Below are 22,749 nucleotides of genomic sequence, written 5' to 3' on the forward strand. Positions count from 1 at the left end.
TCAATCAGTCCCCGCGCGGGGCGACCCCGCGGGTCCGCAGCGACACCAGCCACACCGCCTTCAGCCCCCACGTCTTCCCGCGACCCGGCAGGAAGGTGTCCGGGGCCCCGCGCTCGGGTGCAGGGAGCGGGGCCGCCAGGGGAGCGGGGCGGGCGGGGTCCGGGGCCGGCAGCGCGCGGCGGGGAAGGCTCGACTCCAGGCCCCGCAGCTCCCGCCCTCCCCCGGCGGCTCCGCGGCCCGAGCTGGCTGTGGGATGCCGGGGGCGGGTTCTCATCCCCCAGGCGCCCGCCCCCGCCACGAGGAGCCGCTGACGTCAGGGAGGCGAAACCCAGCAGGAGAAGAAGAGGAAGAAGAAGGGGAAAAGGCGCGAGGGCGGAAGGGGAAACTTGGTTTTTCCTCTGGTCTGTTCCGGGCCGCGGGGAAGGGTCGGCGCGGGCGGAGCTCGGGGCATGTGGGACCCCCGCGCGTTCGAGCGGCGCTGGCGGGCCGAGTTCCCCGGGGCGGAGGTGCCGGTCCCGAGGCTGGAGTCGGTGCGCGACGCCGAGCGGGAGCTGGAGCGCTGCAGACTCAACCTGGAGCGGCTGCAACAGGTGCTGGCGGAGGAGCAGCTCAAAGCCTCCCTCCTGCAGGCCGCGCTGGCCGGGGACGCCGAGCGCCCCGAACCCGAGGCTGAGCCTCCCCGCGGGGACCCCGAGCGCCCCGACCCCGAGGCTGAGTCTCCCCGCGCGGACCTGCCCGCCTGGCCCGGGGCGGCCGGAGAAGCGGGCGGGGGAAAGAGCTGGGCCGACGCCGTCCACCAGCAGCTCCTGCAGCCGCAGCTGCGGTTCCGGGCCCGGGAGGACGACGCGCCCCTCGGGGACCCCCACGCGGCTCCCGGCACGGACGAGGGGGGCGACGGCAGCGACCACGACTTCGAGATGGTGGATTTCAACGAGAAGTTCGTCCTCGGTCCCTGGCTGGCGGCCCCTTGCCGGTTCGGGACCCGCGAGGAGGCGGAGAGGCCGGGGCGCGCTTGCAGCCCCCACCGCTGGACGCACCTGATCCCCGGGGGGCGGCGGCCGCAGCGGGGGACCCGCGACCTGGAGCAGCGGGAGGCCGAGGCCAAGGACCGCCCGGGCTCGCCCCTAGCCGCGGAGGAGCCCCCCAGGCGCGAGCACCTCCCCCCGTGGAGGCGCCAGAGGTTCCTGCGGGTGCCGGAGCGAGACTCGCCTGGTCACAGCTCGCCGGAGAGAGACAGCGAAGGCAGCCGGCACAGCTCCGACCGCGAGGACGGCTTCTCCGCAGGTGGGCGACCCCCTCAGACCCCGCTAGACCCCGCCGCGCGCCCCACCCCGGGCTGCTGGGGCCCCTCCCTGGGCGACTCCGTGGCCCTGTTTAACCTCAAGTTCGGGGCTGGGGAGCGGGCGGGAAGGAGGATGAGCTGTGCCTGTCTATCCCAAAGCCACTTGTGGAACTTAGAAAAAACGTGCAAAGCGACGTTAAGCTCGGGCGACTCTATGAAAATGAGCCTGCGGCGGCGGCAGGGCTGATGGAATGGGGAGTGTGGCCGGCCCGTGGGAGGAGCCTGCGCCCAGGCCTCAGCCTTTCAGCTCTGGCCATGACATCCCTCACCCCCCATCCCTCCAGCCAGACCCCCGCCAGATTCCTTCGCACCACCCGATGCTGTCACCCCTCTCTGCACACACTCCAGGAGCTTCCCATTTCCCGGAAATTCCCGGTCCTTCTGAGCTCCGCTTTCCTAGCCGTGGAAGGCCAAACGTTCCACTCGATTTTCTGAACTTAGACTCCTCTTCTCCAGGCTGCTTTGTGTGTTGGGGCCACGTGGAACCTTCAGGGAAGGTCCATGGCCCTCACCAGCCCCCTTTGCGGCCTCGTTTTCTTCTTAGAAGGCTGCGCCCGGCCTCTTGGCTTTCTAGGAGGCTAGGAGCATGAGAGGAAGGGAAAGGCTTAGGCCCATCTGGTTTTCCAGCTGGCCTGGTGCCTGGAGATCATGTCTAGTCCAGCGTCTTCATTTGATAAAAAGAGGAAACTGAAGCTCAGAAAGATTTAAGTGCTCGTTGGGGTGAGCTGAGACCTTCACCCCGTCTCTTGTCCTCTCTCTCCCCTCACATCTGCTCTTTTCTGAGGACAGGGCCTGGTCTTAGTCATCGTTGAACCTCCTTCTGGTGGTACGCGCGGTGCCTTGCCGCAGCCAAAGCTCAGTGAATAATGGCTGAATAAATGATCGCCTGGAATTGAGGGTCCACCAAGCTGTTCCGAGGTCAGGGAGTGGGAATGCGGCTAAGGAGGAGAGGTCAGGTAGGGATGGGAGTGGCGTGTGAGCCCCTTGCTGTGTCTGCAGACTGTGAGGGTCTCCTTAGCCACGCGGAAAGCAGGACACTGGTGGTGTCTGGTTGGGTCAAGCTGCATCCAGAAATTTGAGATGCCTTCCTGTGCAGTGAAAGAGGAAAAAAAATCATTGATGCTGGGATTGTTCCAAAATCTCCATTATTAGATTTTATCTGGGTGAGTTTGCATTTGAATGAAAAACTGTCCACTTTGCTAAAAGCACATTTGGAAGGTCCATCAAGTCATCTGTTTTGATCAATTACACTTATTCATTAGCAAAGATTGGCTGTGTTTCCCATAGGCAATGCTCTTGCCGCCCATGCTGATAACATTTTTATATGTTCCTTTAACTTTTTTTTTTTTTTTTGAGACAGAGTCTGGCTCTGCTGCCCAGGCTGGAGTACAGTGGCCGGATCTCGGCTCACTGCAAGCTCCGCCTCCCGGCTTTATGCCATTCTCCTGCCTCAGCCTCCCGAGCAGCTGGGACTACAGGCGCCCGCCACGTTGCCCGGCTAGTTTTTTGTATTTTTTAGTAGAGACGGGGTTTCACCGTGTTCGCCAGGATGGTCTCGATCTCCTGACCTCGTAATCCGCCCGTCTCGGCCTCCCAAAGTGCTGGGATTACAGGCTTGAGCCACCACGCCCGGCCATGTCTCTTTAACTTAAGGGAAGGGCCTGAAGATTTCACCCCAGTGCCAAGTTCCAAATGCCCCCGGTGGAGGCTACCCAAGTGGCCCCAGCTGCTTCAGAGCTGGCTCCAATCCCATCTCCCCCCAGACCCACATCCATCACCCTGCCTGGGGTGCCCAGCACACTAGATTTTCCCCAGGGGTGATTTTTATTTCTGTGAGTCGTCGCCTGTCTCCTGTAGGACACTCTAGCACCCAGGGTACCTTGATGGACGTTAGGGATCGGCACCGTCTGGGTGGACCAATGATAACAAGAGTCTCCTTCCTCTGGGCTGCAGACGTGAGCCGGGCACATGTCTGGCACTCATGGCATTGGCTAGTGATGCCTGGGCTAGATTTCAGGCCCCATTCCAGCCCCCTCTGCGGGGCAAGCTCCTGTGGCAAACTGCACAGTCACATGTTCAGGTTCTGCTTCTGTCTCCAAAGCTGCCTCAGTGAGGAAGTGAGTGGGGGGACCTGCACATGGTTACATGCATGCACACACGTGCATAGCAGCATGTGTATACACATGGTACACTGCCACATACATGCACTTACACATATACCTACACACGTATACACATGTTACATTGCCACAAACATGCATGCACACACATACACCTGCACACGTATACACATGTTACATTGCCACAAACATGCATGCACACACATACACCTGCACACGTATACACTTGGTACACTGCCACAAACATGCATGCACACACATACACCTGCAGACGTATACACTTGGTACACTGCCACAAATGTGCATGCACACACATACACCTGCACACGTATACACTTGGTACACTGCCACAAATGTGCATGCACCCACATACACCTGCACACGTATACACTTGGTACACTGCCACATACATGCATGCACACACATACACCTGCACACATGTACACTTGGTACACTGCCACAGACATGCATGCACACACATACACGCACCTGCACATGTATATATACATGTGCACACTAACACATGCATGCACACATTCACACCTTCATATGTACATGCATGCACACACATCTGCACATGTACATGTGCAGTGCTACATACCTGCATGCACACATATAGACACACACCTGCACACGTATATACATGTCACACTGCCCCATGCATGCACACACACACCTGCACATGTCCACACTGCCACATACATGTGTGCACACGCACACAATCTAGGAGAAACAGCCTTTAAGCATGTAGGGAGGCAATAGAATGGACCGATTAAGGGAAGGGGTTTTCACACTGTGGGTAACAGCTTACTGAAATTAGTGCAGTCGGCAACAGAAGCACCCGGGAGGTCTTCTTTGGCCACCCTTGTCCTTTGCTGCATCATTTTTCTCTACACCATTCCTGAACTTACCACCGTGGATGCCACAACTTTGCATGTGGATCTTATTCACTGTCTCCCTCCAGTCAAACGCAGGCTCCAGGCGGGCAGGGGTTTTCATCTCTAAGGATGAGTGCATTGGCTACGGCGAGTATTATTCTGTTTTTGGACTCCGTTTCGATTATATGCGGATGTGTGTGGGTACACTGGGAGCTGGTGTAGAATGTATTTCTTGTTGTGAGATGAACATAAAGGTTTGAGAACACAGATTAAAACTGTTTCTGAAGCTAGACTGCCTTTGTGACATTGAGAGAAGTTACTTGACTTTTGTGAGCCTGAGTCTCCTCATCTGTAAAGTGAGGCTAACAAGCACCTCTTCTCTCCTACTGTTGCCACAATAAATAAATGGGATATTTCTAAAGGATTTTGGACAGGTCCTGGCACATAGTAAGCACCTATAAGTGTTAATTAACCACTACTACAGGTCATTTTTCTTTGAATTGTTTCTTTTTTCTTTCTTTTTTTTTCTTTTTTTAGACAGAGTCCCGCTCTGCCACCCAGACTGGAGGGCAGTGGCACCATCTCAGCTCACTGCAACCTCTGCCTCCTCCTGGGTTCAAGTGATTCTCCCGCCTCAGCCTCCAGAGTAGCTGGGATGACAAGAATGTGCCACCACACCCAGCTAATCTTTGTACTTTTAGATGAGATGGGGGTTTACCATATTGGCCAGGCTGGTCTTGAACTCCTGACCTCAGGTGATCCGCCTGCCTCAGCATCCCAAAATGCTGGGATTACAGGCCTGAGCCATGGCACCCGGCCGAGTTGCTTCCTCAGAGCTTCCCACTCCCCGGTCATTCTGGATCACAGACGGTTTGGTTTTCCGTGATGCACGTGGCTGGGTACAATGGCTCACACCTGTAATTCCAGCACTTTGGGAGGCTGAGGTGGGGGACTGCTTGAGGCTGGGAATTTGAGACCAGCCTGGGCAATACGGTGAGACCCCATTTCTTTCTTTCTTTCTTTCTTTTTTTTTTTTGAGACGGAGTCTTGCTCTGTCTCCCAGGCTGGAGTGCAGTGGCGCGATCTTGGCTCACTGCAAGCTGTGCCTCCTGGGTTCCCGCCATTCTCCTGCCTCAGCCTCCTGAGTAGCTGGGACTACAGGCGCCCGCCACTACGCCTGGCTAATTTTTTGTATTTTGAGTAGAGATGGGGTTTCACCGTGTTAGCCAGGATGGTCTCGATCTCCTGACCTCGTGATCTGCCCGTCTCGGCCTCCCAAAGTGCTGGGATTATAGGCATGAGCCACCGCGCCTGGCGAGACCCCATTTCTAAGAAAAAAGAAAATCAGTCAGATGTGGTGGTGTGCACCTATAGTCCCAGCTACTCAGGAGGCTGAAGTGGGAGGATCACTTGAACCCAGGAGGTCGAGGCTTCAGTGAGCTATGATTGTGCCGCCGCACTCCAGCCTGGGCAACAGAGCGAGTCCCTGCCTCTAAAAAATACAAATGAATAAGATGCATGTTTCCCTTTCCCAGTAAGGCTCTGACTCTTTCTAGAACCTTTCAGGCGCAGGGCAGGACTCAAGGCAGAGGTCATCTTGGCTCATGAGTCTCTTTTTGCTGGATTGGCCTCCACCAGCAATTACACTCATTATCTGCATTCAGAGGTCCTTAAGGTCAGGTTTTACTGGGCAATCCAGGCTTTGCCTTAGTCTCGGGGTTTCAGAGAGAGAACACGTGAGGCCTCACCTACAGAGGCCCAGAAGCAGGTGAAAAGGGCCTCCTTTGAAAAGGACCATTTCCTTTTAGATGAGGGGCAGACTCCTAAGCCAAAACACATTTCGGCGTTTTTGTCCACGCACGATGGCAACATCAGAGTGTAAATAAGTTAGTCTGCCAATTCTTTTAGTATCTTCCTTTTTGCACCTTGCAGCCTTGCTTGGTCCAGAAAAGACAAAGACCAGGCCGTGTTGGTGTGGTGAGGAGTGGGGGGATGGGCAGAGCTGGGATCAGCTGTGTTGGGTGGTGCGTGCTGTGAAGTCAGGCCTGCCTCTCCCCAGGTGTGAGACCACTGGCCAGCCACTGACCGTTCCAAGCCTCTGTCTCTGTCTGTCAGATGGGAATAATAAACATGACTAACCCTGAGGGCTTGCTTTTGCCAGCTCCTGTTCTGAGCACTTTATATGCTTTAATTCATTGATTCCACAGAGCACCTTCATGAGATAGGCACCGAAAGGGTTTGGCTCTGTGTCCTCACCCAAATCTCATCTCGAATTGTCATTCCCACGTGTTGAGGGAGGGACCTGGTGGGAGGCCCTGGATCGTGGGGACAGTTTCCCCCAGGCTGTTGTCCTGATGCCAGGGAGTTCTCATGAGATGTGGTGGTCGTAAAGCGTTTGGAAGTTCCCCGCGGGCTCGCTCTCCTGCTGCCTTGTGAACAAGGTGGTTGCTTTTCCTTTGCCTTCTGCGGTGATTGTAAGTTTCCTGAGGCCTCCCCAGCCATGTGGAGCTGTGAGTCAATTAAACCTCTTTCCTTTATAAATTACGCAGTCTCGGGTAGTTCTTTACAGCAGTGTGAAAACAGACTACTACACGTACTGTTGTTTCCATTTTACATGAGAATCACGAGGCCTGGAGAACTTAAATAACCCTGCCCACGGTCACCCAGCTTATAAGTAGCACTTAGGATTTGAACCCAGGCAGTCTGGCTTCCAAGTCCATGCTTTCGAACACCAAGCTGTACCGCCTCAAATATTACTACTTACCGCTCAGGATAGTTATGAAGATTAAGTGCAAGAGAATATTTAAAACCTTAGCAGAACACCTGGTGTAGAGTGACCGTGGAGGGTATTTGTGTCTATGTATGTGTGTGTGTGTGTTGTTGCGGTTTTTTTGTTTGTTTGCTTGAGAGGGAGTCCTCCGAGTAGCTGAGATGACAGGTGTCTGCCACCAAGCCCGGCTAATTTTTATTTTATTTATTTTTTTGAGATGGAATATTGCTCTTGTCACCCAGGCTGGTGTGTAATGGCAAGATCTTGGCTCACTGCAACCTCCGCCTCCTGAGTTCAAGCGATTCTCCAGCCTCAGCCCCCTGAGTAGCTAGGATTACAGGCATGCGCCACCACGCCCAGTTAATTTTTGTAGTTTTAGTAGAGACGGGGTTTCGCCATGTTGTCCAGGCTGGTCTTGAACTCCTGACCTCAGGTGATCTGCCTGACTCGGCCTCTCAAAGTGCTGGGATTACAGGCGTGAGCCACTGCGCCTGGCCTATTTTATTTTAAGACAGGGTCTCACTCTGTTGCCCAGGCTGGAGTGCAGTGGCATGAACACGGCTCACTGCAGCCTGCACCTCCTAGGGTCAAGCGATCCTCCCACCTCAGCCTCACACGTAGCTGGAACTACAGGCACATGCCACCATGCCTGGCTAATTTTTAATTTTTTTGTAGAGACAGAGTCTCACTATGTTGCCCAGGCTCATCTAGAACCCCAGGCTCAAGCGATCCTCGCTCCTTGGCCTCCAAAAGTGCTGAGATTACAGACATGAGCCACCACACCTGGCCCTGATACTTTTTAATCTTTATGGGAAATGAATTTCCCACTAGGTAGTCATGTTACCTGTAACCTGGTTCATCTGTAACCTGATGGGTTTTCTGCCCTTCCCATCAGTGGCTAATGAGATTGCTGCTCCAGGAAGAATTCCTTGTGGTCAGTGAGTGTCTGAGGAACTTCGTTTGAAGGACTGAATTTTCAGCTTTAGCTGTGATAGAGTCATTTTTTCATCCCTATTGTGAAGACATGTTAAAAAGTCATTTGAGGCCGGGTGTGGTGGCTCACGCCTGTAATCCCAGCACTTTGGGAGGCCGAGGTGGGTGGATCACCTGAGGTCTGGAGTTCGAGACCAGCCTGGCCAACATGGTGAAACCCCATCTCTACTAAAAATACAAAAATTATCCGGGCAGAGTGGCATGTACCTGCAGTCCCACCTACTTGGGAGGCTGAGGCAGGAGAGTCGCTTGAACCCGGGAGGCAGAGGTTGCAATGAGCCACGATTGCGCCACTGCACTTCAGCCCTGGGTGACAAAGTGAGACCTTGTCTCCAAAAAAAAAAAAAAAAAAAATGCCATTTGAGACACATGAGCTGGTGGTTTGCTGATTCCTTTGTAACCGGAGTTGATATTGCATCACAGTTTGCTGGGCTCCTCAGCACTTCCCTCCATCCAACCCAAACCGCCACCGTCTTCACCTCACGAATGCGTTACCTGCCACCCAGAGGGTGGAGGGTGAGTTTGTTGAACAATTCCTTCCTCCTGTACAAGCAGTAAATGCAACCATGTCTGGAAACTTTTCCTGTGGTCCATCTGTTTTTCTTCTGGGTAAAAGACTATTCACAAAGCAGTTGGCTCAGTATTGGACTCTGGATCTTTTCTTTTCTTTTCTTTTTCTTTTGAGGCGGAGTTTCACTCTTGTCGCCCAGGTTGGAGTGCAGTGGCACGATCTCGGTTCATCGCAACCTCCTGCTTCCACCTCCTGGGTTCAAGCGTTTCTCCTGCTTCAGCATCCCGAGTAGCTGGGATTACAGGCGCCCATCACCATGCCCGGCTAATTTTTGTATTTTAGTAGAGACGGGGTTTCACCATGTTGGCCAGGCTGGTCTCGAACTCCTGACGTCAGGTGATCTGCATGCCTCAGCCTCCCAAAGTGTTAGGATTACAGGCGTGAGCCACCGTGCCAGCCGACTCTGGATCTTTTTGTTTTAAAATCATGATCTTCATGCTTTTCCTTGGCTTTGGAATGACAGTACAAACATTTCCTCATCTGAAAAATGCGAGTGTTATTACCTCGTTCACAGGGTTGTGAGGCTTATGTCAGGTGAGTTACTGACCCTCTCTAAGCCTCAGACTCCTTGCCCATAAGATGGGGGTGATAGCACGTGCCTGTAGTCCCAGCTACTTGGTAGGCTGAGGCAGGAGAATTGCTTGAACCTGGAGATGGAGGCCGCAGTGAGCTGAGATCGCGCCACTGCACTCCAGCCTGGGCGACAAACTGAGAATCTGTCTCAAAAAAATAAATAAATAAATAAAAAGATGGCCAGGCGTGGTGGCTCACGCCTGTAATCCCAACACCTTGGGAGGCCGAGGTGGACGGGTCACCTGAGGTCAGGAGTTTGAGATCAGCCTGGCCAACATGGAGAAACCTTGTCTCTACTAAAAATACAAAAATTAGCCAGGCGTGTTGATGGGTGCCTGCAATCCCAGCTACTCAGGAGGTTGAGGCAGGAGAATCGCTTGAACCCGGGAGGCGGAGGTTGCAGTGAGCCGAGATGGTGCCATCGCACTCCAGCCTGGGCAACAAGAGTGAAACTCTGTCTCAAAAAAAAAAGGTGGGTGTGATAATGATAAGACTATTTCAGAGACTTGTTGTGAAGCCTACCTGTTACTAAACCCTTCTATACCCAGCCCTGTGTTATACACTTCACCCATGTTATCACACCTGCATAAAGATGGGATCCTCTAGCAGCTGGGCACGGTGGCTCACACTTGTAATCCCAGCACTTTGGGAGGCTGAGGCCGGTGGATCATGAGGTCAGGAGTTCAAGACCACCCTGGCCAAGATGGTGAAACCCCGTATCTACTAAAAATACAAAAAAAAATTAGCCGGGTGCCATGGCAGGTGCCTGTAATCCCAGCTACTCGGGAGGCTGAGGCAGGAGAATTGCTTGAACCTGGGAGGCGGAGGTTGCAGTGAGCCGAGATCGCGGCACTGCACCCCAACTTGGTGACAGAGCGAGACTCCGTCTCAAAAAAAAAAAAAAAAAAGAAAAAGATGGGATCCTTGATGGTGCTGTCATCATTCCTCTTCCTAGATGGTGTCTTTACTGTTGCTGTTGTAAGTCCAGGAATTCTCAGTTGGCTAAACCAGGCCACTGCTTATATTTGAATCTCTCCAGGTAATAAAGTTTCCCAAGCCTCTTTGTTTGCCTCTTTCTCTGCTTTTTTACTTAACCCTGTCCCTACTCCAGAGATACTTTGCATCTTCAGAGAAAGACAACCTTTCCAGGTCCCCTGGGGTTCCTGATGCTTCCCCCGTCAAGCCCTGTCTGTCTTGACGTCTGCACAGCCACCATCTGGCTTCCTAGTTTCTGTTTTCTACGCAGATGCTTTCCGCCAATGCTCATTCCATCCGGCATCTTTTCCTGTGCTCTTTCTGGCATTTGAGGTGCCCTCCCGCCTCGACTTCCCCAAACCAGCCCCCAAACCAACCCTTCCTTTAAGGGCTGATTTTCCGTGGAATCTGGGATTGGTTGATAGGGGTTTGCTGTATATGACAAAACTAAAAATAAAGTAACTTAAACAAGATAGAGGCTTATTTATCTCACATGTAAGAGAATTCCAGCAGCCAGCAGTCCCGGCGAGAGTATGGTGACTCCATGAGCATCAGGAATGCAGGTTTTTCAGTCTTTCTGCTTCTCTGTCCTCAAGCTCACCTCCTTGTCTGAAATAGCTGCTAGAGATCCGGCCATCACACTCACGTTTCAGGCAGGAATTAGAAGAATGGAAAACGCAGCCTAAGAGTGAGTGGTGGCTGTTGGTCTCCCTTTTAAGGCACTTTCCTGGGAACCTCTCTTGACAATTTCTGTTTCTATCTCCTTAGCCACCTCGAGCTATAAGAGAGGCTGGGAAATGTACTATTTTATCTGGGCATATGGCCACCTCAAGTAAAATAGGGGCTCTGTTACAAGGAAAAATAGAAGAATTGATATTGCGTAGGCAGCTAGCAGCCTCTGGCACAGCCTTTTCCAACGACTCCAACCCATCTTGCGGTTCTTAGAGTGGGCCCCACACAGCACAATTGTCTTATTATTATGCCATCTATTAATTTATTGACCCAGCAAACACATAACAACAGACCCACTGCCCTGTACAAGGCACTAGCCTTTGACGTGTTTACTGTGAAGCGTTGCTCTCAGACTAAGTGGTTAGTTGGCTCCTTGAAAGCAGAGACCGTCATTTAGACCCCTTTTCTCTCTCACAACAATATCTTTCACAGGGCTGGGCTCATGGCCGGCACTTGATACGTTCCTGGTTGATTTTAGAATAGTCACGAGTGAGAAGCTCTGAAAACAAATGCCTTCCCTGCCTTGGTTTACTGTGCTGGAAAATTCTGGTTGTGTAAGGTTTGTTTTTAGCTTGTTCTGGTTTTGAGGAACCCATTGCAAGGAGGGTGGAGAGTGGATCGTCTCCAAACATCAAGGCTGTGTTGCAGTCACAGGGGCATCCAGGTGTTGGGGCAGATTTGGCTGTTTTGGAAACTGGGCTCTGTATACCATACTAGAATCATAAGCAGAAATCTCCGTGACCACCTGACTTTGTACCACCGCTCTGTGTAGCTGTATCTACACCACGTGAGTCTCTCCTGTTATTTCGGCACTGCGTAGCTACAGAGTAAATCTGCAGTCTTTCCGCAGCGATCCTGCTCCTGTCTTCCCATTTGATGCTCACTACAGTTGGCCTGAGATAACACTGTCTGAGGGCAGGTTGCCTGGACCTCACGTTGCTTTTTTTTTTTTTTTTTTGAGACAAGAGGCTCTATCGGCTCTGTCGCCCAGGCTGGAGTGCAGTGGCACAGTCTCCGCTCACTGCAACCTCTGCCTCCCGGGGTCACGCCATCCTCCTGCCTCAGCCTCCCGAGTAGCTGGGACTACAGGTGCCCAACACATCTGGCTAATTTTTTTGTATTTTTAGTAGAGACGGGGTTTCACCGTGTTAGCCAGGATGGTCTCGATCTCCGGACCTCATGATCCGCCCTCCTCAGCCTCCCAAAGTGCTGGGATTACAAGCTTGAGCCACCGCGCCTGGCCTCCCTTTTTTTTTTTTTTTTTTTTTTTGAGAGCATTTTTCAACTGCTGAGGAAAATGATTACTTTAAAATTTTTATAGAGACAGAGGTGGGAAGGAACTAGAGTATCTTTAGCATCTACTCTCTGCAAGGCACCAGGTTCAGCGCTTTACCTACAGTCACATTTAGTTTTCAGAACAGCCTCCTAAAGTAAGCGCCACTATTCTCATTGTGCAGATGGGGAGACTGAGGCTCTGACTGGTTCACCAGCAACCCAAGGTCTCTCAGTGCTAAGTGGTGGGATTGTTCTTTCCCTGGTTTTATTTTTTTTTTTTTTTTTTTTTTTTTTGAGACGGAGTCTTGCTCTGCCACCCAGGCTGGAGTGCAGTGGCCGGATCTCAGCTCACTGCAAGCTCCGCCTCCCGGGTTTACGCCATTCTCCTGCCTCAGCCTCCCGAGTAGCTGGGACTACAGGCGCCCGCCTCATCGCCCGGCTAGTTTTTTGTATTTTTAAGTAGAGACGGGGTTTCACCGTGTTAGCCAGGATGGTCTCGATCTCCTGACCTCGTGATCCGCCCGCCTCGGCCTCCCAAAGTGCTGGGATTACAGGCTTGAGCCACCGCGCCCGGCCTGGCGGTTTTAAAAAATAATTATTTTATTTTTCTGGGGACGAAGTCTCGCTCTGTCGCCCAGACTGGAGTGCAGTAGGGCAATCTCGGCTCACTGTAACCTCCGCCTCCCGGGTTCAAGCGATTCTCCTGCCTCAGCCTCCCAAGTAGCTGGGACTACAGGCATGCACCACCATGCCCGGCTAATTTTGTATTTTTAGTAGAGATGGGGTTTTGCCATGTTGGCCAGGCTGGTCTCGAACTCCTGACCTCAGGTGATCCACGCGCCTCGGCCTCCCAAAGGGCTGGGATTACAGATGTGAGCCACCATGCCTGGCCAAAAATTAATTAACTTTTATTAAGAGATGATTTATGTTGGTCAGGCTCAGTGGCTCATGTCTGTGATCCCAGCACTTTGGGAGACCAAGGCAAGTGGATCACGAGGTCAGGAGTTCGAGACCAGCCTGGCCATCATGGTGAAACCCTGTCTCTACTAAAAATATAAGAATTAGCTGGGCATGTCGCAGGTGCCTGTAATCCCAGCTACTCAGGGGGCTGAGGGAGGAGAATGGCTTGAGCCCAGGAGGCGGAGGTTGCAATGAGTCGAGATCACATCACTAAACTCCAGCCTGGGCGACAGAGTGAGACTCTGTCTCAAAAAAAAGAAAAACAACAACAAAAAGAACAAAAGAATATCTAGACACTCATGTCATCATGCTTCATCTGAACTACTGCAATCACCGAATCTTCTGCCTCCTGGCTTTTCCCTCCAGCTCCCAGCTTTTATGTTCCACATTAAATCTAAATGATTTATCTAGCTCCTAAGTCCAATTACGCACCCCCTGCTGGCATTCTACCGCTTTCTGTCACCTACAAAGTAACAGCTGAGCTCCTTAGATGCAAATGTGCCAGGCTACCCGTGATCTCACCCTCCCCCAGTGCAGACACTCGATTACCCAGCAATGCTGAGCTGCTCATAGTTTCTGAACTTCCCTCGCATGCTCATTTTTCAGCATTTCCACGGATATGCCCTCTCCACGTTGTCCATGAGGCAGACAGATTCCTATTAATTCAGGTCTTGGCTAGGAGGCTGCCTCCTCTGTGAAGCCTTCCCTGCCTTCCCTAGGTAGAACTAGGAGTTAGGTTTCAATTGGGAGTGTGTTTGGCAAACAACAGCAAACCCTCTATCACAATGGCTATGGTAGGCAGAATAATGGCTCCTAAACATGTCCACATCCTAATCCCTGGAACGTGTATGTTATATTACATGGCAGAAGGAACTGTGCAGATGTGATCAAATTGAGGACTTTTTGTTTTTTTTTGTAGAGAGTCTTGCTCTGTCGCCAGGCTAGAGTGCAGTGGTGCAATATCGGCTCACTGCAAGCTCTGCCTCCCGGGTTCAAGTGATTCTCCTGCCTCAGTCTCCTGAGGAGCTGGGATTACAGGCACCTGCCACCATGCCCGGCTAATTTTTGTATTTTTAGTAGTTATGGGGTTTCACCATATTGGCCAGGATGGTCTCGATCTCTTGAACTCGTGATCTGGCCTTGGCCTCCCAAAGTGTTGGGATTACAGGCGTGAGCCACGGTGCTCGGAATTTTTTTTTTTTTTTTTTTTTTTTGAGATGGAGTCTCACTCTGTCGCCCAGGCTGGAGTGCAGTGGTGCCATCTCGGCTCACTGCAACCTCTGCCTCCCAGGTCCAGGCGATTCTTCTGCCTCAGCCTCCTGAGTAGCTGGGATTACAGGCGCCTGCCACCACGCCTGGCTAATTTTTGTATTAGTCTGAGACTTTAATGGGAGGCTGGCCACATAGGTACATCCTGCTACACAACCAGCCATGGCAAGAGAAAATAAGGACCCCAGTAATGAAATAAAACCAGATGCACATCAGTCTCTGCGGCAAAGGAAAATGATCAGCCCTAAAGGATGGTTCATTGCTGCAGGTGCAATATTATTATTATTATTTTATTTATTTATTTTTTTTGAGATGGAGTCTCGCTCTGTTGCCCAGGCTGGAGTGCTGTGGCCGGATCTCAGCTCACTGCAAGCTCCGCCTCCCGGGTTTACGCCATTCTCCTGCCTCAGCCTCCCGAGTAGCTGGGACTACAGGCGCCCACCACCTTGCCCGGCTGGTTTTTTGTATTTTTTAGTAGAGACGGGGTTTCACCGTGTTAGCCAGGATGGTCTCGATCTCCTGACCTCGTGATATGCCTGTCTCGGCCTCCCAAAGTGCTGGGATTACAGGCTTGAGCCACCGCACCCGGCCAATGCAGGTGTAATATTATTAAATCACTAACGTAGTGAGAAGGATCCTCCTTGTCACACATGAGCCAGGTGTGTGAGGCCATGGCTGGGCACGGTGGCTCACGCCTGTAATCCCAGCACTTTGGGAGGCCAAGGTGGGTGGATCACTTTAGCTCAGGAGTTTGAGACCAGCCTGGTCAACATGGTGAAACCCCATCTCAACTAAAAACACAAAAATTATCCAGGCATGGTGGCGGACACCTGTAATCCCAGCTACTCGAGAGGCTGAGGCAGGATAATTGCCTGAACCCAGTGAGCCGAGATCGTGCCACTGCACTCTAGCCTGGACAAGGGAGTGAGACTCCATCTCAAACAAACACACAGAAAAGGATACCAGAATTAAAAACCATGCAAACCTATTGTGTTCCTGATGTCACTGACCTAGTAGTATATTAACTGCATTTGTGAGGGCAGAAGGCCCAAAGATCTGATTGCTCAGCTCCCTGAAAAACGTGATTTTCTTGTGGATTTTGCACATTTGGAATGTATGAGGAATTCAGAGAAGTCTCGAAGTACCCTGCAGTTTTCCAAGGTCTTCGTTAATTGGACTTGGGGGGCCATCTTGGTGACCTACTCATCACTTACAGCATTATTTCAAATCATAAAGAACAGACTCATCAGCAAAAGTTTGAAATCGTCCATTTGTAATCTGGGGACAGCTGACTATACTAAGATGGTTTTGACATGCTGAATGTGGAGAAGTGTAGCTGACACACATACTTTAATCAGTACGTTCCCATGAGACTAAGGATCATTCTTCTCATTCTATACGAACCAGTCTAGAGACATTGAGTCACTTGTCACACAGCTCACAAAGGACAGAGCCAGGATTGGAATGCAGCTTTTTCTGGGGCCAAAGTTATTCTCTACTCCAGCTCACCACTAACTGTTAACCTCTCCAGACTATAGCTCTTCACTTTAAAATAAGGTGATTGGACTAGATAATTTTCCAGATAGACCTAAATTTTATGGACCCCAGTAAGTTAAATGAGCTGCGACTATGTACCAAGTAGGGTTAAGATCCTGGCTTTGAATCAGAGGAAACTGGGTTTGGATCCAGGCTGTAGCCACTGGTTATTTTGTGTCCTTAACCAAGTTAATTCACCTGTCTGTAAACCTGTTTTCTTTTCTGTACAGTGGGGATCACTGTACCTCACTTGGCATTGCAAAGGTTAAATGAAATAATGTAGCATGGGGTCTGGCATATGGTGAGCTTTGTATAAGTGAAAACAGCTACTGGTGTGATCAAGAGTATGCTGTCCAAGGTGGCAGATCACCTGAGGTCAGGAGTTCAAGACCAGCCTGGCCAACATGGTGAAACCCCGTCTCTACTAAAAATACAAAAACAAGCTGGGCATAGCATGCGACTGTAATGCCAGCACTTTGGGAGGCCGAGGCGGGCAGATCACCTGAGGTCAGGAGTTCAAGACCAGCCTGGCCAACATGGTGAAACCCCATCTCTACTAAAAATATAAAAATAAGTTGGGCGTAGCATGCGACTGTAATGCCAGCACTTTGGGAGGCCGAGGTGGGCAGACCACCTGAGGTCAGGAGTTCAAGACCAGCCTGGCCAACATGGTGAACCCCCGTCTCTACTAAAAATACAAAAATTAGCCAGTCGTGGTGGTGGGCCCCTGTAATCTCGGCTACTCGGGAGGCTGAGGCAGGAGAATTGCTTGAACCTGGGAGGTGGAGGTTGCAGTGAACTGAGATTGTGCTGTTGCACTCCAGCCTGGGCCACAGAGCGAGACTCTATCTCAAAAAAACCAAATAAAATAAAATAAATAAGAGCACACTGCCTAGGGCCACATTGCCTGGGTTCAAATCACAGCTCTGTGACTTAACTGCTACATGACCTTGAACAAGTTCCTCAACCTGTTTGCGCCTCGGTTTTTATATTTGTAGACTAGGGGGCGATGATAATACAGTAGCAGTAGCCAGTTTAGTTGCTGTGAAGGTTAAATTAATCCATCAGTGTGTATACAACATACCTCGAACCAGACCAGACACGTAGTAGCCATGCAGCATGTGTTCATTAATTTTATGATTATCACCATCGTTACTAGTTTGGCCGTTTCTCTCGCTGAAACAGACTATAAAGGTGAAACATGTATCTTGCTCATCTCGTTGCCTGGTCATAACCTTAATTGAAACTGGAAATCTTGCAATTTGAATAATCCAAGAGCTGGAGCAGCGAAGCATGAAGCATCCAATTACGGACGCGTCACAGCTGCAGCCTGGGGAGGACGGTGAGGCCACCGCACTGTGGGCTGGGGTTGGGGTCCTATTACGGAGAAAGCCTCGTTTTGTAGGCAGCTGCCTCGCCTTCTGTTTGGCTGCATAATTGCACCTTTTTGTTTTATTTTAAAGTATCTTGAGGAATCCAGAGCCCACTCCCGCTGATGGCAGGGAAAGCCGCCGCATGTCGCATCTCTAATGAACCTCTATGACGCTCTGTGGCCCCACCTAGGCAGCAGGCTGGGCCGGCATCCACTGGTTCTCTGAGCACAGCCCACCAGGCTGGGCTTCATTATGAGGCTCGCTGAACACCCCTAAGATCCCCCCACGCCTGTCCTCATTGTCTCAGAGGGCACAGAGTGGCTTCCTGAATGCCACGCTTGTTGGTGACCTTTGTGGGCTGGCAGTGGGCACACAGAAATTAATTATTCATATCAGCGGGTCTGAAGAAGCTGTCGTTCATTGAGGTGACTTTGGCCACAAGACCCAGAATTCCCCAGGGCCTTTGGACGGGCAGAGGACAGTGCCGTCCTTAGAGACAGCTGCTCTGATAGCAGGCGGCGTGTGGCCGGCCCCAGGCTAAGTGCAGTCTGCCGCTGTGCTTTGTTTGGGCTACAGAGGGTTAAAACAAAATTGGATCCGTTTAAAACCAGGAGGTTTTATCTAGCAATCTGGATTTCTGGCTTTTCTTGAAAGATGGGAAGATGGGCGATGTGTACGGGAGGCATTAGTCAGAGCCGAGGGGCCCCTTCAGGCTGGACGTGATTCTGCCAGTGGTGTCAGCTTTCCTCTGGCCCCTTTCTCCACTTCCACTGGGAGAGGAGTGAGTCTAGTGCAGGGAACGGAGGAAGACTCGGAGCTGGGTTTGCGTCTGCCTCTGCCACTCACTCCCGCGTGACTCTAGGCAAATGACACAGCCCCCGTGGGCCCCGCTCTCCTCCTTTGGAGCAGGGGGTTATAACAGCTTCCCTGCCTTGCAGATTTGTGAGAACTAAGCAAGTAGATATAAGGGCTGAGCCTGGCACGTAGTAAGTTCTATTTAAGTGTTCAGTTTCCTTCCTTCTCTTCTCTCCCCTCTCCCGTCTCCCTTCTCCCTTCTCCCTTCTCTTCTCTATTCTTTTGAGACAGGGTCTTGCTCTGTCATCCAGGCTGGAGTGCAGTGGGGAGATCTAGGCTCATTGCAATCTCTGCCTCCTGGGTTCAAGTGATTCTCCTGCCTCAGCCTCCTGAGTACTTGGAACTACAGGCATACACCATCACACCTAATTTTTGTATTTTTTGTAGAAATGGGGTTTCGCCATGTTGCCCAGGCTGGTCTTGAACATCTGAACTCAAGCAATCTGCCTGCCTCCACCTCCTAAAGTGCTGGAACTACAGGCGTGAGCCACCCCACCTGGTCAGAAGCAATACTTTTTTTGTCTGAGGATTTTATTTGGAGAGAAATAGAACTTGGCCATTGAGCTTATATACACCGAAATAGCTGCCACATTACGGGGAAAAACTATGTACAATCAGAATTTTTTTTTTTTTTTTTGAGGTGGAGTTTCGCTCTTGTCGCCCAGTCTGGAGTGCAATGGTGCGATCTCAGCTCACCTCAATGTCCGCCTCCCAGGTTCAAGTGATTCTCCTGCCTCAGCCTCCCTAGTAGCTGGGATTACAGGCATGTGCCACCACGCCCAGCTAATTTTGTATTTTTAGTAGAGACGGGGTTTCTCTATGTTGGTCATACTGTTCTCGAACTCCTGACCTCAGGTGATGCACCCGCCTCGGTCTCCCAAAGTGTTGAGATTATAGGCCTGAGCCACCGCACCTGGCCAGGATCAGAATATTTATACTCAAATCTTAAATATCTCCTTTATATTCCTTTAAATTGCTATTGAGTTAACTGTAGACAGTCAGCATTGTTAGGGTAATTTAAACTTGTTATGGAAAATTTAAATATTTTGTCTAAGTCATCCCTGAGGTGGTGGTTACTCATGGAGAGGAAATATATATGTGTGTGTGTGTGTGTGTGTATATATATATAGTATCATAGATTCCAAAACTGATGAAAGCCAAAATAAATGTTCATTTTAGGTTGAAGAGACCTAAAGTTATAGCTAATCTTTAGGTTTAAGGCAGTGGGGGTGGAGGGGGAAAGTCCAAGTCCTGTATAACATTTCACATCTCATGCCGGGTGCGGTGGCTCACACCTAGAATCCCAGCACTTGGGGAGGCCGAGGCAGGTGGATCACCTGAGGTTGGGAGTTTGAGACCAGCCTGGCCAATATGGTGAAACCACATCTCTACTAAAAATACAAAATTAGCTGGGTGTGGTGGCGGGCACCTGTAATCCCAGCTACTTGGGAGGCTGAGGCAGGAGAATCACTTGAACTCGAGAGGTGGAGCTTGCATTGAGCCGAGATCACGCCACTGAACTCCAGCCTGGGCAACAGGGCGAGACTCCGTCTCAAAAAACAAAAAACAAACCATTTCCCATCTCTCCAAAATAGAGACAGTGTCTTAGACTGCCTTGTTTTAACAGTTTTGTCTCTTTGGAACCACAGAGCCTGTCATCTTTGAAGAAGTGAAATCACCGTGGGGTTAAGGACAGTATGTTTGCACAGTGCGTGCCCAATCTCTGAGAAGCTAGCACAGAAGGACTTAGGAGTTAAGACTGTGACCTTTGGCCGGGTGCGGTGCCTCACGCCTGTAATCCTAGCAGTTTGGGAGGCCGAGGCAGGTGAATCACGAGGTCAGAACTTTGAGACCAGCCTGACCAACATGGTGAAAATAAATACAAAAATTAGCCGGGCATAGTGGCGCACACCTGTAATCCCAGCTACTCAGGAGGCTGAGGCAGGAGAATCGCTTGAACCTGGGAGGCGGAGATTGTAGTGAGCTGAGATCACGTCACTGCACTCCAACCTGGGTGACAGGAGGGAGACTCTGTCTCAAAAAAAAAAAAAAAAAGGCCGGGCGCGGTGGCTCAAGCCTGTAATCCCAGCACTTTGGGAGGCCGAGACGGGCGGATCATGAGGTCAGGAGATCGAGACCATCCTGGCTAACACGGTGAAACCCCGTCTCTACTAAAAAAATACAAAAAACTAGCTGGGCAAGGTGGCGGGCGCCTGTAGTCCCAGCTACTCGGGAGGCTGAGGCAGGAGAATGGTGTAAACCCGGGAGGCGGAGCTTGCAGTGAGCTGAGATCCGGCCACTGCACTCCAGCCTGGGCAACAGAGCGAGACTCCGTCTCAAAAAAAAAAAAAAAAAAAAAAACCGACTTTCAAGCTCTGCAGCCTTAATTGACACCAAATAATATGTGCTTAGTCACCTAAACTATGGCTATCTTCCTGTTCTTTGGACGCCCCTTAGTTTGCTAGTTTGGTCTCAAAACATGGTCTTTAGGTGAATTAATGGCAGGCACCGTGTTTGGGAGCAAAACAGAATCTGCAGTTTCACATCTCATCATTTCCTGACCTGAGGTGTCTCCCACCCTGAGTATATTACAAAATTAAGAGGTTTTAGAAGCTGAAAAGTGGAAATAGCCAGCTTTCATTTCTGGGATGCAGCTTGTTTAGTGCCACATCTTGGAGAAAGCTCTGTGCGGTGGTGAGATGGGTTGAGGCTGATGGTCTGCACCTCCGTTCATTGGAGAAGGCTCTGTGCGGTGTTGAGATGGGTTGACGCTGATGGTCTGCAGCTCTGTTCATTGGAGAAGGCTCTGTGCGGTGTTGAGATGGGTTGAGGCTGATGGTCTGCAGCTCCAATTGTCTGTTCAAGGATTTGTTGGGGAAATTTCACACTCCTTTAGCTGTTTGGCAAAAGGGTGAAAAATTTCTTGAGTCCAAATCCCCATCCCAGATATAGCTTCTCTCCAAGTACCTCTTTTTATCCATCTGTCTCTTTTTCTTTTGGGTACAGTGTCTCACTCTGTTGCGCAGGCTGGAAAGAAGTGGAGAGATTTCTGCTCACTGCAACCTCCGCCTCCCTGGGCTCAAGCACTTCTCCTGCCTCAGCCTTCTGAGTAGCTGGGACTACGGGCGCCCACCACCACACCCGGCCAATTTTTGTATTTTTAGTAGAGACGGGGTTTCACCATGTTGGCCAGGCTGGTCTCAAACTCCTGACCTCGTGATCCATCCGCCTCAGCCTCCCAAAGTGCTAGGATTACAGGTGTGAGCCACCATGCCTGGCCAGGAGTCTATATTTTTAACAAGTTCAGGAGATTTATCAGCAGCCAGCCCAACATCCCAGAGTTTGACAGGCTTTGCCAAGTGCTTGATAAAAGGTGGTAAATGTCTGGTGTGTTTAAAATATAGGGCCCTTTCCGTCCATCTGACTCCACAGGTTGACATTAAAAGGATGCAACAATACGGTTCTCAATATACTTAAGAGATTAAGGTTTGTCTAAGCAAAGCATGGAGGAAAAAGCTCCTTTGAGTTTGTGTGTGATTAGATAAGGAGTTGCCAGTTGGTTGATAAAGTAATAAAGTAATCCTTTTGTGTTAGGAGCCAGGAAACAGAGAGAGGGGAAGCAGCTCAAAGTTATCTTTGGCTTGAGAGAAAACACAACAGCAGAAAACTGAGTGATACCTGGACATTAGTGTGGACAAGCTGAATGACAAGTGGACGATAGCGCGGAGAAGCTGAGTGACACGTGGACGATAGTAAGGAGAAGCTGAGTGACACCTGGATGATAGTGCAGTGAAGCTGAGTGACACCTGGACGATAGTAAGGAGAAGCTGAGTGACACGTGGACAATAGTTTGGAGAAGCTGAGTGACACTTGGACGATAGTAAGGAGAAGCTGAGTGACACCTGGACGATAGCGCAGTGTAGCTGAGTGACAACGTGGACAATACCGCGGAGAAGCTGAGTGACACCCGGACGATGGCGTGGAGAAGCTGAGTGACACCCGGATGATGGCGCGCAGAAGCTGAGTGACACCCGGACGATGGCGCGGAGAAGCTGAGTGACACCTGGACAATGGCGCGGAGAAGCTGAGTGATACATGGATAATGGCGTGGAGAAGCTCAGTGACACCTGGACGGTGGCGAAGAGAAGCTGTAGCATGGAGAAGCTGAGTGACGTGGCGCGGAGAAGCTGTAGTGTGGAGAAGCTGAGTGACACATGGACGATAGCGCAGAGGAGCTGAGTGACACGTGGACGATAGTGCAGAGAAGCTGAGTGACACGTGGACGATAGTGCAGAGAAGCTGAGTGACACGTGGACGATAGTGCAGAGAGGTCCATTAGATCTGCCGCTTCAAAACACTTGGCCAGCTGGGGTTTGAATCCTGTAGGTGACCCTCTCTCTGCCCCAGTCATCGTGGTATTTGAGGGTGTCAGGTTCTGGTTTTCAACGCTCACCCACGTCCATTCCTCTTGCCACACTGGGGAAGGAGGGCACTGGGGTGGGCTCAGAACTTTTTTTATTTTTTATT

General features: G+C 51.0%; 1 protein-coding gene across 3 annotated transcripts in view; it reads left to right on the top strand.

Moving 5' to 3' along the window:
• Window positions 1–353: 353 nt before the first annotated feature.
• ABR (ABR activator of RhoGEF and GTPase) overlaps window positions 354–22,749 on the top strand; it is a 232,595-nt gene continuing 210,199 nt past the window's right edge. Inside the window, exon 1 of one of the 3 annotated variants that reach the window (XM_030924178.1) lies at window positions 354–1,284. In XM_030924178.1, the coding sequence (XP_030780038.1) occupies window positions 450–1,284 (835 nt within the window). In that variant the 5' untranslated portion in view covers window positions 354–449. The remainder of the gene's footprint in view (window positions 1,285–22,749) is intronic. The other 2 variants (XM_030924177.1, XM_010373487.2) reach the window with 2 other exon arrangements.

Source organism: Rhinopithecus roxellana, chromosome 19, assembly GCF_007565055.1.
Source record: "Rhinopithecus roxellana isolate Shanxi Qingling chromosome 19, ASM756505v1, whole genome shotgun sequence".
In the NCBI taxonomy this organism is placed as follows: domain Eukaryota; kingdom Metazoa; phylum Chordata; class Mammalia; order Primates; family Cercopithecidae; genus Rhinopithecus; species Rhinopithecus roxellana.